The 14755-nt window shown below is 55.3% G+C and overlaps 2 protein-coding genes across 2 annotated transcripts in view; both read left to right on the top strand.

Annotated features, from left to right (window-relative positions):
* The first annotated feature begins 3795 nt into the window (after positions 1 to 3795).
* DIRAS1 (DIRAS family GTPase 1) lies at positions 3796 to 14392 on the top strand. The gene is made up of 2 exons (XM_080988632.1): positions 3796 to 3890; positions 13748 to 14392. The coding sequence occupies exon 2, from the start codon at positions 13759 to 13761 to the stop codon at positions 14353 to 14355; it is 597 nt and encodes a 198-aa protein (XP_080844758.1). The 5' UTR covers positions 3796 to 3890; positions 13748 to 13758; the 3' UTR covers positions 14356 to 14392.
* GNG7 (G protein subunit gamma 7) overlaps positions 3797 to 14755 on the top strand; it is a 130142-nt gene continuing 119183 nt past the window's right edge. Inside the window, exon 1 of the mRNA XM_080988635.1 lies at positions 3797 to 3890. The gene's annotated coding sequence lies outside the window, so the exon portion shown is untranslated. The remainder of the gene's footprint in view (positions 3891 to 14755) is intronic.

Raw genomic sequence — 14755 nt, 5'->3', positions numbered from 1 at the left:
AGAAACCTCCTCCTGGCCCCCAAATTCTCTGCCTCCTTGTATTTCTAACGCTTTCCTTGAAGGGGAAGGGGTGGTGGAGCAGGGCTGTACCCCAAAAAAGTGGAAAGCCGGTTTGCTGGGACCCTTGTGGGCTGCAAGGAGGGAAGTTTCCATTGCTGTTCCTTTCATTTATTTGTTCATCTGGGGTCTGAAGCCAGAGAGAGAGAGAGAGAGAGAGAGAGAGAGAGAGGAGGCCCCTCGGCTGCTGAGTCCAGAGGCTTGGATGGGCTAATGGATCCCTGGAGAACAAAGAGGAGGTGGCATGCAGACTCTTTCCTGCACCACTTTCAGGGTGGAAGGACATGCAGGGGGCGAGGGGGGCGAGGGGGGGTCTCAGTCTTCCTGCCACTGCTTCCCACCCCCAGCTCTGGCACCAGAGTTTTGGCTTTGATTCATGCTGGGAGAGAGACTCGAACACGAGGCTCAGAAGTAGCAGCTGGCATGTGCCGAGGCCTCACTCTTCTCCTGTGCCCACCCTTCAGTTTCTGCAGTGGGAAAGGGAGCTGTCCTCAGCTGCCAGCCCCCTTCTTGCTGACCCAAAAGGATCCGGCAGAGCTGTCTTGTCAAAAAAACATTGCGCTGGGGCTTTTTGCCACCTGACGAAAGAGGCTGGTGTGACCCGGAAGCTTGCACTGTCCTTTGGCCCCACCAAATGAAAGAGCGGCCATATCTCTGGCGGATCGCTCTCTTTTTCTTAGGGGTCTGGGATTAGGGTTCCATCGCCCCCCAACCAAGTCTGCAGGTATCCTGTGTTGACTTAGCTTGGCTGTGCACTTTCTGCAGAGGATATGCTGCCCAGGCCCACGTTTTGCAGGGGATCCAAGTGCCTCCCTGGCTTTCCTTGGGTGTGGTGAGAGAGGGAGCCTTGGACTCTGGGGCTTCAATGCTGGGAAAAGTTACCTGCTTGTGAGCAGAACACGTTGACGCTGCTTTTCCATTTAAATCCACATCCTTTCCCCCCCACCAGGACTTTGAATTTAGCACAGAGGAAATTGTGCACATGTGATATTTTTGCATTCTGCTCTGGGGACAGGGTTTTTATTTTATTTTAATAATTCAGTGTAATCTCCACTGTGCTAAAAAATGATAATAACAGTCACCGGCCTTTTATTCAGCCGCTCTTTAAATAAAACACCTTTCAAATTTCGCCACTTTTCTCTGACTCTGTTTATTGGGGGGAGGGGAGCTGTACTCTGTTCCAGGCCAATTTTTGCAAGTATAAAACTCCCAAACCAAAATTCCTCTGGAGATTTTTGGGTTCTTCTTTGCAGCGCGATTTCCTGCAAGATGTTGTTGGGGCAGGAATAAGTGCACCAGCGGTGGATTTACACTGGACTGTCCAGACTCCAACCTGCTTTATTCGTTTTTCTGCAATGCTCCCCCCAAACATGACCCATTATTACATGGGCTTAAATGGTCCAGTTCTGCAGCAAAAAAGTGGGGCCAGAAAAATAAATGGGAGAATTTGCGGCCTGGTTGAAAAGCTACCAGGTTTCACCTGGAAGTTACCGAGCTCCCCAACAACTTTGCATGTGCAAAGAGATTTCAAAAAGTGTTAAATTTATACCACAAAATGCATAAAAAGTGGGGGATGTTTAGAGGCACCACAACACCATCCTGAGCACAATAGAAAGCGAAATTTATCCTAAATTTATGGGGTCCTGCAGTTTTTGTGGGGGGTTGTGAATTCTGAGCCGCCCCCTGTGGAAGTGACTGTCGGACAGAGCTGCACCCCTTCCTTTTTTCTTGAGGGGGGCTCTGGAGTCTCATCCGGCTCCCCTAAGAACTCGGGAATCCAGATGGACTGCCTTTGGGCCTGAAGGCTCCATAAGAGCATAGGAAGAGCCTCTGTCAAATCTTCGTTCATCTGCTGGAGCCGGTTCCCACCAGGGACACTTTCTCTGAAGTAAACCTTCATCCCGATAACCTTTTTGGTGGAACTGCGAACAACAACCCTGCGAGGCAGCAGGAAGCAGGGGCACCCAGAGATTGCAGGGCCCACCCCCATCTCCCTCCACCCCCAGCAGACGGCAGAGTCAGGGGCAATGGAGGCAGCACAGCCCGACAGCTGGAAGGTTGCAGGTGTTCCTTGCGCGCACACAAGTCTGGCTCCTTGCCCACTCCCCGCTTGGCTTCCAGAGCTGTTGACACACACGCACACACCCCGCCAGTGCGAAGCTGCTGAGCACCACAGGTGTCCCGCAGGGGGCTTTGCTCAGACCAGTGGGCCGCCTTGTCCTCTGCCTCTTGCGGGGAGGGGCTCCCCGTTGCTCCCCGCAGCTGGCTGCTATATTAGTAACAATCCCAGATATTAATTAATTGGCTGCATGAGTCACCCGGCGCTCTGGGAGGAATTCTGCAAAGAGGTACAGTGCATCCCCAGAGTCTGGCTTCCGCCTCTCCAGTTTGGGAAGGCATTGCCGCCCAATGGTTACTGCAAGGGGGGGAAGGGGAGTAGGGCAGAAGGCCTGGCCTTGTACGTCACAGTGGCATCTTTTAAGCCCAGAATTTGGGGGTTTGGTTGGGCTGAGAGTCTGGCAGAAGCACCATAGAATTTGAAAGGGACCCCCCAGGGTCATCTAGTCCAACCCTGTGGAATGCAGGAATCTCAGCTAAAGCATCCATGACAGATGGCCACCAGAAGTGCCCGCACTGGCTGGCAGCAGCAACTCCCTAGCTCCCAGGCACCTTTGGAACTCCTTGTCCAGGGAAACCAGGCAGGATCCCTCCTTGTCCTTCTGGGAGGTGGAGACGGTTTTCTTCCATGGCTGCTCAATCCCTTCTTCACTCTTACCTGTTCTAAGTTTTTGGCTTTCTGCATTTTATCAGTGTTTGCTTTAGTTGTTGTTTTTTAGCCCCGCTGAGTCCAAATTCTGGCAGAAAAGTGGGGTTTTAGTAAGAGCAGGGTGGTGCCGCCTCTCTCAACCCTGGCGCCCTTGAACTACAACTCCCACCATCCCTGACTGCTGGCTGTGCTGTCTAGGAAGGATGGGAGTTTTAGTCCAGCAACATCCTGCCTTGCGGGGGCTGGACTCGATGACCTTTGGGGGTCCCTTCCAACTCTACAATGCTATGATTTGAGGGAAAGGGTGGGGTGGGTCTGCATCTCCTCGGCCCGGACACTCCCCGGCTGCGACCATGGGTGCGGGTTGCTGCCTCTCACCCTGGCCTACCTGGCAGCTCTGTTGTGGGGAAGAAACGCGGAGGGAAGAGCCAAGCAATGGGGCAGAGTTTGCGCATGGCCCAGACGCAAGCTGGGGCAGCCCTGAAAGCCTTTCCTAAGCCACAGTTGCCACACTTTGCACAAAAGTGGGGTTGAGAGGCAGTGTGGTGTAGTGGTTAGTGCTGGAGATGGGGGACCGCAGGGGGTGGCGCTGGGGGCCAGCTGCTGCCTCTCAGCCTGGGTGTAGGAGCCAATTCCTGGGGGCCTTTGGTCCCCCCAATAAAATAACTGACATTCAAATGGAGTGTCTTGTGATCGATCATGCAGGGCGGGGCATACCTGGTCCTGCCCAGTATGTTATTCAAGTTGGCACGCTTGTCCTACCTCGCAGGGCTGTCGTTGCAGGGATGCCCCTTCGGAGTCCAATGCGGCGGGAGAGAAACGCAATTAGCTAATGAGCTAACTAGCCATGGCAGATGGAAGAGATGGAAGCCCCGAGGTGGGGGCCCTGCGAGGGGCGGGGCGTGAGGCGAGGCCCTCCCCTCCTCCCCTCCCGCCCCATATCGGCGACGTTCACACGTGACGCGCCTCCTCCTCCTCCGCGGCGTCTCCGGATGGCTGCTGGGCGGCCGCGCTGCTGCTGCTGCTGCTGCTGCTGCTCCGGTCCAGGCTGAGCCCCGGCAGGCAGGTAAGGGGGATGCAAAGCGGGGGGCTGGGCTGGGGCCTGGGGGGAGGGCTTTATTTGGGGGAGGTCGGGGGCTCCTCTGTGGTCGCCCTCTCCGCAGCCGCCCGTCCATCTGCATGCAAGCGACCCCCTCCCCGGGGATGCGTAAAAATATTCTCCCCTGCGCGCCCCGGATGCATTTTGGGGGGGCTGCGAGGGATGACGCGAGCGATGCAGGCAAGCCAGCGGGGGGGGGGGGGCGCTGTTGGAGGAAAAGGGTGGGGAGGGGGCTCGGGCACCTGCATTGCCCCCCATTGAATGTCCTCATTCGGGGGACTCTTGGGGGGGAGCAGAAGCAGCCGCAACATCTCCCATTTGGGGGCAGCAGGAAAGGGTCCCCTCCGCGCACTGCAGAAAGGGGGGGACCCCCAAACACAAGACGCCGCACCCCATAGCCCAGCTGCCTGCCACTGAGGAGGAACAGCCGGCTGCCCCCAGGGTGGGGGGCAAAGGGGGCGGAAGCTGCAGCAGCTCCCTCTTCCCCCAGTGAGATGCTGCTGCTCCTGCTCATGGAGGTTCTCAACAGCTCTCCCCCTCTCCCCCCCCCCCTGAACCGCCCTGGACCTGGAGGCTGCCGGCCAGTGTTGGTTGTGTGGCTTCTCCCCTTGGGGTGCCTCCATCTTTCGAGTGGGCAAGAGAACGACATGGGGTGACCCTTGGAGATACAAACAGCAGCCCCCGGCAGGGCCAGGAGAGGGGTATCTGAGGCCACAAAGGCAGCTGCTGCCTTATTGCCAAGTGTCCCAGCACGGACTGGCAGCAGCGGCTGTGTGGGATTTCTGACAGAGAGGTGCTGCTGAGGAACCTCTTCCTAAAGATCAGGTAAGATGCTGGTCCTCGTGATTTGGGAAGGAAACCAAGCCCAGCCCCTGCTCTGACTGGCTCAGGGTCACCTGACAGGCACATAGGAGCAGGAGGGCAGGGGGGCAGCAGGCCTCTCCCCCCTCCCACATGCTATCCCAACTGGGACTTGGAGGCAGACTGCTTCTGGGCCTCCACAGACAGCCTTTCTCTCCTCCGTGAACTTGGCTGGTTCTGTTCAAAGAAGGGCACCCTGGGCTGGGTCAGCCTCCTCTTCACCACAGGCCCCACCCCAGAGATCCCCCCCCCATGGCCCTCTCCCTCCCACACCCTCCAATACCAGTTTGTGACTGACAGCCCTTGATAGCTCTACTCCCCCCCCCCCCGCTGCCTCTCCTGCATTACTTTTCCTGATCCCCTTTCACAGCTGCTCAAGCTGGTGGCTGTCATGAAATCTTGTGGCAGTGAGTTCCACAGCACGTGCGAAGAAGTCCTCCTTGCAATGCAGCGGGGTTGGACTAGACGGCTCTTGGGGGTCCCTTCCAACTCTACAATAGGAGAAAAACCTATTTCTCTATCCGCTTTTCCCACCCACAATTTCACACCCCTCTTGCCCTATCCTCTGTCCCAGAAGCATTTTCGTTGCAGGGAACTATCTGTGGTGCCGGATTATTCACAGGGTCCTCTTGGGAGAGTTTCCTAGCACCCATCCAGATCCTTTGGCCCTCATTTTTCTGCCGCAAAATGCCGCGTTTGCACCCACATTTAACCTTGACCTGACGCCCTCCAGAGGTTTTGCCTACTAGTCCCAGCAGCCAGAGAAGAAGAAGATGGTGATACAGACACTCTGCTTGAGCTCAGAGGCACTGTTGTTCTCCCAAACAACAATCCCAACAAAGCTAGAAGGAGCAGGGAGCAATTCAGGTGGATAAGAGAAATCGGATCTGCAAGAAGCATTTAAATCACTCTTGATTTTTTAATCCGGGGGAGGGGAGGGGGACGGCGACTGAATGTTATGTCAACAGGTCCCCACTTGGGGGTTGGGAGAGCATTAATGAGCACCTGAAGACCCCCTTGCCCCTTCCAGGAGGCTGATCTCTTGGCTGGCCTCCCTCTCTCGCAGCTCTGGGGCTTCTGAGAGCGCAAAAGCTCTCCCTGGCCCGAGAGCCGAGAGCGAAACTCCTGCTCCGTAATTAATTGCTGCTGAACGGGGTCCAAGATCTGGCCCGAAACATTGCAGTGCCTCTGCTTGCGTTGCAGTGCAATCTGCTGCTGCTGCTGCTGCTGGGGTGCCCTGCAAATCTCAGCACCCCTTTTGTGCAGCGGGAAAGTGCATGCCAAGAGTGGCTGGGTAAGCCAGCCAAATGGATGAGGTCTTATTATTATTATTATCATCATCATCATCATCATCATCATCATCCTCATCATCTTGCTGGACCCCTCAAGAGTTAGTGAGCAGAGGCGGAAAGGCTTGCAGAACTAACTCCGGGACCTTCATTCCAGCTCACTCCTGGAGGGCGCAGTTGGTGCTGCCGGGGCCCCTCAGAGGACCTGTAGACCAGCCCTTGCTTGCTGGAGCCTCCTGTAGAGGAAGGGACAGGATCCGCCACTCGGATCCTGACTCTGCACAGCTTTTGGGGCAATGCTGAGCCAGACGCCACTTAGCCTGCCCTGGTCACTGCCTACATCCCTTAGGCAGGACGAAGAGGACTAGAATATTGCTGATTTTTACAGGAAGGTCCTCTTCTTAGTTGCAGAGCAGATGCTCTGCAGGCAGAAGTTCCCTGCCCCCTCTGAGAGGCTGTCAGCCTGAAACTCTGCAACGGATTTCTTTGGAAGGTGGCAGACTCTCATTCATCTGCCAGACAGGTGCAATGCGATCACTGCATTGCAAGGGGTTGGGCTGGATGACCCCTGGTGGTCCCTTCTAACTCTGCGATTCTGATTTTCAGAGCTGTTGCTACCCAGCCAAAATTTCTGAGCCGTGTTCCAGGCAGATAGGGAAGGGGTTCAGCCCAAGACCCCTGGCTCCCCCTCTTCCCAAATTCAATCTGGCTGCCTTGCTGGACTGTGGTGATATCACTGCAGGGAAGTCACTGGACTCACACATCCATGCTGTGAGAGTGCCCACCTCTCAGGACTGTTGTGCATTTGAGTCCCCCTCAAGGACACATAAGAGGAAGTCCGTCTTGACACAGAACAGAGTTAATCTGTGGAACTCCTTCCCACAGGATTGGGCAAATTCATGGTGGAAAATGAGGCTGCTGTGATGATGGTGGTGGCGGCTTTTTCCAGCTGGAACTCTCAGGGGGGCGCCATTGCCAGGCTCAGAGGGAGGCATTCATGGAGACTTCCAGCACCTCCTTTTCTAGAAAAATAGCACAGATTATTATTATTTATGAAGTTTGCATGCCATGCTTCATCTGAAGATCACGGGGGGGGGGGGGGTTCACAACATAAAAATGCAAAATGAGAACACAAAATACATAATAAAACGAAAATGAACCAATAATCCCCCCTCCCACAACACATTTAAAAAGGCATCGGATGTCAATCAGCCAAAGGCCTGGAAGAAGAGGAATGTTTTTGTCTAGTGCCTAAAGATCTATAATGAAGATGCCAATTGAGCCTCGCTGGGGAGAGCGTCCCACAAACGGGGAGCCACTGCAGAAAAGGTCCTGTTCTCTGGACCTCTTGTGGAAGGAGGCTCATGAAGAAGGGCCTGAGAGGATGATCTTAGGGTCCCAGTCGGTTGATATGGAGAGAGGCAGCCATAGAATCATAGAATTGTAGAGTTGAAAGGGATCCCAAGGGTCATCTAGTCTAACCCCCTGCAATGCAGGAATCTGAGCTAAAGCACCCTTGAGGTATTGCGATCCTGAGTCATTAAGGCTTTATAGGTCAAAACCAGCACTTTGAACTGGGCCTGGAAACTAATTGGCAGCCAGTGCAGTCAGACCAGGATCAGTGTAATATGCTCAAACCATCTTGCTCCGGTCAGCAACCTGGCTGCTGAATTCTGCACCAGCTGAAGTTTCCGAACCGTCTTCAGAGGAAGCCCTACATATAATGCACTGCAGTAGTCTAACCTTGAGGTTGCCAGAGCATAGACAACAGCAGGCTCTCCCTGTCCAGATAGGGGTGTAGCTGGGCCACCAGCCGAAGCTGATGGAAGGCACTCTGGGCCACTGAGGCCACCTGAGCCTCGAGCGACAGCAAAGGATCCAGGAGGACCCCCAAGCTATGAACCTGCTCCTTCAGAGGAAGTGTCACCCCATCCAGAGCAGGCAATCTCCTGCCCATCTGGTCTAGGAAACCCCCCACTCACAGCGCCTCCAGCTTATCTGGATTGAGCTTCAGTTTGTTGGCTCTCATCCAGTCTGTGAGGCAAGACACTGGTCCAGCACTTCCATTGCCTCACCTGCAGATGTAAAGGGGAAACAGAGCTGAGTGTCCTCAGCATACTGCTGACAACATACTCCAAACCTCCAGATAACCCCACCCAGCAGTTTCATGTAGATGTTCAACAACGTGGGGGGTAGGATTGAGCCCTGCGAAACCCCACATTGAAGGTTCCACAGAGCTGAAAAGCATTTCCCAAGTAACACCCAAGTAGGACTGGAACCACCACAGAGGAGTCCCACCCACCCCAGACTCAGACAGCCATCCTAGAAGGAGACCCTGGTTGATGGAATCGAAAGCCGCTGAGAGGTTGAGGAGAATTGAGAGGGACACATTTCCCCATCTGTCTCCTGACAAATGTCATCATGCAGGGTGAAACTGTGGTCTAAACCACAGAGCCTAGGACTTGCTGCTCAGAAGGTCGGCAGTTCGAATCCCTGCGGTGGGATGAGCTCCCATTGCTCGGTCCCTGCTGCTGCCAACCTAGCACTTCGAAAGCACATCAAAGTGCAAGTAGATAAATAGGTACCACTCCGGCGGGAAGGTAAACGGTGTTTCCGTTCACTGCTCTGGTTTCACCAGAAGCAGCTTAGTCCTGCTGGTCACATGACCCAGAAAAACTGTCTGCGGACAAACGTCGACTCCCTTGTCCAGTAAAGCAAGATGAGTGCCGCAATCCCAGAGTCGTTTGTGACTGGATTTAACTGTCAGGGGTCCTTGACCTTTAGGATGACCAAAGCAGTTTCTGTGCCAAAACTGGCCTAAGCCCCAATGGAAATGGATCCAGAAAATCAGTTTCCTCCAAGAGTGCATGGATCTGGTCTGTGATCACCTGCTCTAGAACCTTGCCCAAGAAAGGGAGATGAGCAACTGGCTGGTAGTTAGTTAGGTTTTCTGAATCCAGGGATGGTTTCTTAAGAAGTGGTTTTACCACGGCCTCCTTCAAGCAGGCAGGGACCATCCCCTCTCCTAAAGAGACCTTGATCACCTCCCTGGCCCAGCCAGCTGTTCCCTCCCTACTGGTTTCTATCAGCCAAGAGGGGCCAGAGTGCAAGTGGTCGCCCTGACTTATCCAAGCTCCTCAGGCCTTACAAACTGAAACTCGTTCAACACAACCGGCCTAGACTGTGCTCTGGACCCCCATGAGATTCATCTGCTATAACAGCAGTCAAGGTCTTGGTAGAGGCAAGCAATTTTATCCTCAAAATGCTTTGCAACCAAGTCACAGCGAGTTGCCACTGGCTCTGTCACCTCCTTTGGGCCAGCCTGTAAAAGGCCCTGTACAACCCGGAAGAGCTCTCCCAGACGACATGATGAGGATGCCATGAGAGCAGCAAAGTCGGCCTTCTTTGCTGCCTTCACTGCTACTAGGTAGGCTCAGTAAGGAGCCCTTACCAGTGTTCGGTTGTATTCATTCGCATCTTTCCTCCCCTTGCGTTCAAGCCGTCTCCCAGCTTGTTTCCTCGCCCTAAGCTCTGGAGTATACCAGGGGACCAATCGGGCTCCACAAAGTAGGAGACAGCGCTCAGGGGCGATCGTGTCAATAGCCTGAGCCGCTCAGGTGTTCCAGAGGTCGGCCAGGGCTTCGAAAGGAGACCAGCCATATCAGCTGGAAATGCCCCCCCCCCAGCTGTTTGGAATCCCACTGGATCCATCAGCCTCCGAGGGCGGACCTTCCTAATAGGTCCCCTGCCTCTGTGGAGGGGAAAAGGTGCCGACAGCCAAAATCTCACAGGAAAGCCATCTGCAAGTATCTCAGGAGCTGTCCTTTGGAAGAGGGAGCAAGCTTGTTTTTTTCCTGCTCTGGAAGGTAGGACTCAAACCCATAGCTTCACATTACAGGAAGGGAGATTATGACTCAACATCAGGACGAACTCTCTCTTAGAAAGAGCTTTTCTACCATGGAAAGGAGGTGGTGGACTCTCCTTCCTTGGAGGTTTTTAAGCAGAGATTGGATGGCCATCTGTCCTGGAGGCTTTAGCTGAGTTTCCTGCATTGCAGGGGGTTCGGCTGGATGACCCTCAGGGGTCCCTTCCACCTTTATGGTTCTATGATTCTATGATTCCACGAAGTGATCTGGCCATGACGAGGGACTGGCATCAACACCCTCCATTTTCAGATCACCCTGTCTAGTCAAGAGAGCAAGGAGCAGCGTGTGGCCTGACACATGTGTTGGGCTCGGGACATGTTGTCACAGCCCCATGGCAGCCACAGAGTCCTGAGCCCCCCAGAGCTGGTTGCCTCAGCATGGATGGGGTGAGACCAATGCCCAGGCCAGATGGGCCACAGTCAGATCACGAAGGAGGGGGGCTTAGTCCAAGCCAACCTGGCATTCAGCAGCCGCAGACAAGGGGGGGCGCTTTGAGTTAGGGGGGGTTGGGGCGGGGTAGCTGAGCCCCCAATTCCCAGAGGTCCCCCAAACAGCGGCAAGCCACACAGGCGCCAGGATTGCAAAAGACCAGCTCTGCTCAATTGCTCTTGCTGGTGTGTCCAGGGTGCCATATGGCCGCCCGGCAGCTCTGTCCAGAAATAGCACGGTATGCTGATCCTATTATGGGATGTCCACCTGGGGCAGCCAAGCTGAGTCTGCGCTCGGCCTCCGCCAAGGCCTGATCCTGCAACCAAGGACAGCTGGCATCCGGTGTCCGAGGGCTCAGCTGGGCATGGGGAGAGAAAGCAGCCCAGATTTTGAGAGTGGGAGAGGACAGCTTGCCTTTGGCACAGGCAGGCTCTTGGTCCAGGAAGCCCAGTGATGCCCACACAGGCCAGCAGCAGCTCTCGGGGTTTCAGACTCAAGGAGACGTCCCCCACCTGGAGACACCACCTGGGAACTGTTTTGGAGGAGGAGCACTCACACCAGGAATCGAACCCAAGCCTCTTCTCGAAGCACCAGAGGAGAAAAAGGAGAGAGTGTGGCCTAGTGGGAAGGGTAGGGCAAGAATGATGTTGAGGGTCATCCAGTCCAAGGCAGGAATATGCAGCTGCCTCATATGGGGATCAAACCCGCAACCTTGGCATTATCAGCACCATGCTGTAATCAACTGAACTATCCAGGCTGGTGGAGGGCACTGGTTAGCCTAGACGGGTTTGGCCCCATGCCCCTACAATAGCCGTGCATGCGTGGGAGGCAGGAGTGCTGGTCGGGAGCTGCTTGCGCCAGGTTTTTATAGAATCGTAGCGTTTGAAGGGATCCCCAGGGTCATCAAGTTCAACCCCCTGCAGTGCAGTAATCATTTGCCCAACATGGGACTTGAACCCACAACCCCGTGATGAAGAGTCTCATGCTCTACGGACTGAGCTATCCATTGTGACCCTCCCAGAGATCTGTGGATGACGGGTGGTATACGCATAATAATGGTCATGATTATGATTATTATTATTATTATTATTATTAGGGTAAAGGGACCCCTGACCATTCGGTCCAGTCGCAGACTACTCTGGGGTTGCGGCGCTCATCTCGCTTTATTGGCCGAGGGAGCCGGCGTACAGCTTCCGGGTCACGTGGCCAGAATGACTAAGCCGCTTCTGGCGAACCAGAGCAGTGCACGGAAACACCGTTTACCTTCCCGCCGGAGTGGTACCTATTTATCTACTTGCACTTTGACGTGCTTTCGAGCTGCTAGGTTGGCAGGAGCAGGGACCGAGCAACAGGAGCTCATCCTGTCACGGGGATTTGAACCACTGACCTTCTGATCGGCAAGTCCTAGGCTCTGTGGTTTAACCCACAGTGCCACCCACATCCCTCCTCCTCCTCCTCCTCATTATTATTATTATTATTATTACTATTACTAAACCTGCCAGTGCCTGGGCAGGGAGATGTGTTTCTGGCATTTGACTCCCTTTGCAAAAAGGCCTATCCTTCCCAAAGAGTCTCTGCCAACTGCTTTTTTACAATCCCACTGAACCTCCCACGTTTGAGAATCCATTTCCCCTTTACATTTCCCCTTCTTTTCTCCACCATCCACCCATTTCCTTGACAGGAACTAGAGAGGACAAGGCTTTTGGCAGCTGCTATGCTCTGCCCTCTGCCGTCGCAGGCAGGATATGGCTCTCGTACCCGGATCCTGCTTTGGGTTTCCCATGCTGGGCCACTATGCGAAGAGGGGGCTGGTCCCTTTGGCCCGGTCCGGGTGACGGACCCTCCCCTGCGGAGATGTGGTGTGGCAGCAGAGCCTCCATGCCCAGTGGCAGTCTATCCCCAAAAGCCGGTCGCTGGCAGCTGCAAGTGGGGAGAGAAGTACTGCCGCCCTCAAGTCCCTGCGAGAGGCTAGGCGGGCTCCCTTGGGAGAGTCCCCAGCTCCAGAGGCAGTCTATCTCAACTTCGAGGCTCTCAGGGGGCATTTGGCCTCTATAGCCCAATCCAGCTGACATCCTCATACCAAGGCTGGGACCTGTGGCATTCTACAGCTGCATATTCCTGCATTGCAGGGGGTTGGGCTAGATGACCCGCAGGGTTCCTTCCAACTCCATGATTCAGGAAGAGGCTTTTTCTGACACTCCCTGCCTTCTCCTGTGGCGGTGAGCTCCCCTGCCCACTGTGTCTCCCAGGGTCGGGACACACCCACCCACCCACCACCCCCATCAGGGCTTCTTGTGCCCTGATAGATGCCTCCAGAGGGCAGAAGCCACCTCTCTCTATCTGCCCCCCCCCCCCAATTCTGCACTGCGGGTTTTCTCCCTGTTGCCAAGACGGCTCCTGCTTTGTGCCGGAATGATGAACCACCCTCCGCTCTTCCCCACCTTCTCCTCCATTGTCAACCCCAGAGAACAACCCAGTTTTTTGGGGGGGGCAGAAAAAAATGGGGGGGGGCAGGAATGAATGGGGAAACAATGAATGGGCGAACAATGAATGGGAAATGCAGTCTCTGTGTCTGCTTCCTGCCTTTTCCTCTTCCCCAGTTCAAGAGGAGCAGCTGCCAAGGAGGCAAGTCCCCCCTCTTTTTGCAAACGCCTCCCAGAGATTAGTCAGTGGGGCTTTTGTGGGGAGGTTGGGTTTTTTTCTGGCAGACAAGCTGCTGGCTCTTTCTCTCCCCGCCCCCCTGCAATGGTGCCAGCAGGAGAGGTCTGTTCCGTAGGACAGGATCCGTCCTGGCCAAACCCCTGACTCCATGCAGCTGCCCGTGAGAAATTGCAGTATTCTGTTAGGGGGGATTGCTTACCCCAAAACGCACCTATTAGGGGATTACACACTTCAAATGCAGAAATGTGATGCATTGGACTTAGATTGGGGGGGGGGGCTGTGAATTTGCCCAATGAATTTGGAAGAGGAGGGGGCTCTTTCACTTTGACCTGCCTTGAATCTTTGCTGGGGTTGCAGGGGGAGCATATCCTGAGCCTTATTTATCCCATTATTTTATTTATTGCAATTTATATCCCCACGAAAGGGTTGTTTGCATGGTCCTGCCTCCTCCTTGTTTTAATCACTATTCCTGCATCGCAAGGGGTCGGACTGGAAGACCCCCTACGATTTTGGCTGCTTTTCCAAGCCTGGCAGACTCCTGCACCCCTTGTCCCCCCCCCCCCCCCGCCTGGCTAACCCCCTGCTCTGACTGCTATGCCCTGCTGCCTCTGCTCCTTGAAGCTGACCTTGCCTGCCCTCCTCCTCTCTCCTGGCGCAGGTGCTGCCAAGATGCCCGAGCAGAGTAACGACTACCGGGTGGTGGTGTTTGGCGCGGGGGGCGTGGGCAAGAGCTCTCTGGTGCTGCGCTTCGTGAAGGGCACCTTTCGCGACACGTACATCCCCACCATTGAGGACACGTACCGGCAGGTGATCAGCTGCGACAAGAGCGTGTGCACGCTGCAGATCACCGACACGACGGGCAGCCACCAGTTCCCGGCCATGCAGCGCCTCTCCATCTCCAAGGGCCACGCCTTTGTGCTGGTCTTCTCCATCACCTCGCGCCAGTCGCTGGAGGAGCTGCGCCCCATCTACCAGCAGATCGTGCACATCAAGGGCAGCGTGGAGAGCATCCCCATCATGCTGGTGGGCAACAAGTGCGACGAGACGCAGCGCGAGGTGCCCACGCAGGAGGGAGAGGCCACCGCCAAGGAGTGGAAGTGCGCCTTCATGGAGACCTCTGCCAAGATGAACTACAATGTCAAGGAGCTCTTCCAGGAGCTGCTCAACCTGGAGAAGAAGCGCAACATGAGTCTCAACATCGACGGCAAGCGCTCCTCCAAGCAGAAGAGGACAGACAAAATCAAGGGCAAGTGCAGCCTGATGTGAGGAGGCCACGCCCACCCACCAAGCCCCACCCCACCCGCCCCTCCGCTTGGCTCTGCCTTCCCTGCTCCTCCTCCTCCTCCTCCTCCTCGGCGGCGGCGTCCTGGCAGCGCTATGGGAACTGTGCCGTGTCCAGGTGCTGCTCTGCGTCTCGGTGGCGCTTGGGGAGCTGGACTATATCCCAGCAGCACTATGGGCACTGCACCACCTCTTCCTAGCACCATGGGGACTGTGCTACATCCCGGCAGTGCTATGGGAGCAGCGCTGCCTCCTCGTGGTGCTGTGGGCGCTGTAGAGCCTCTTAACAGCACAATCTGCTACGTCTGAGCTGCGCTGTGGGCGCTGCTCTGCCTCTCTGCAGGGCTATGGGAGCTGTACGACATCTTGGCAACAATATGGAACT

This window comes from Podarcis pityusensis (assembly GCF_964106645.2).
Source record: "Podarcis pityusensis genome assembly, chromosome: 18".
Classification (NCBI taxonomy): Eukaryota; Metazoa; Chordata; class Lepidosauria; order Squamata; family Lacertidae; genus Podarcis; species Podarcis pityusensis.
The sequence above is the reverse complement of the archived record's forward strand: the minus strand, read 5'-3'. Positions and strand labels throughout refer to the sequence as shown.

Coding starts and splice junctions, on each gene's coding strand:
- DIRAS1 (XM_080988632.1), top strand. CDS start 13,759: ATGCCCGAGCAGAGTAACGACTACCGGGTGGTGGTGTTTGGCGCGGGG.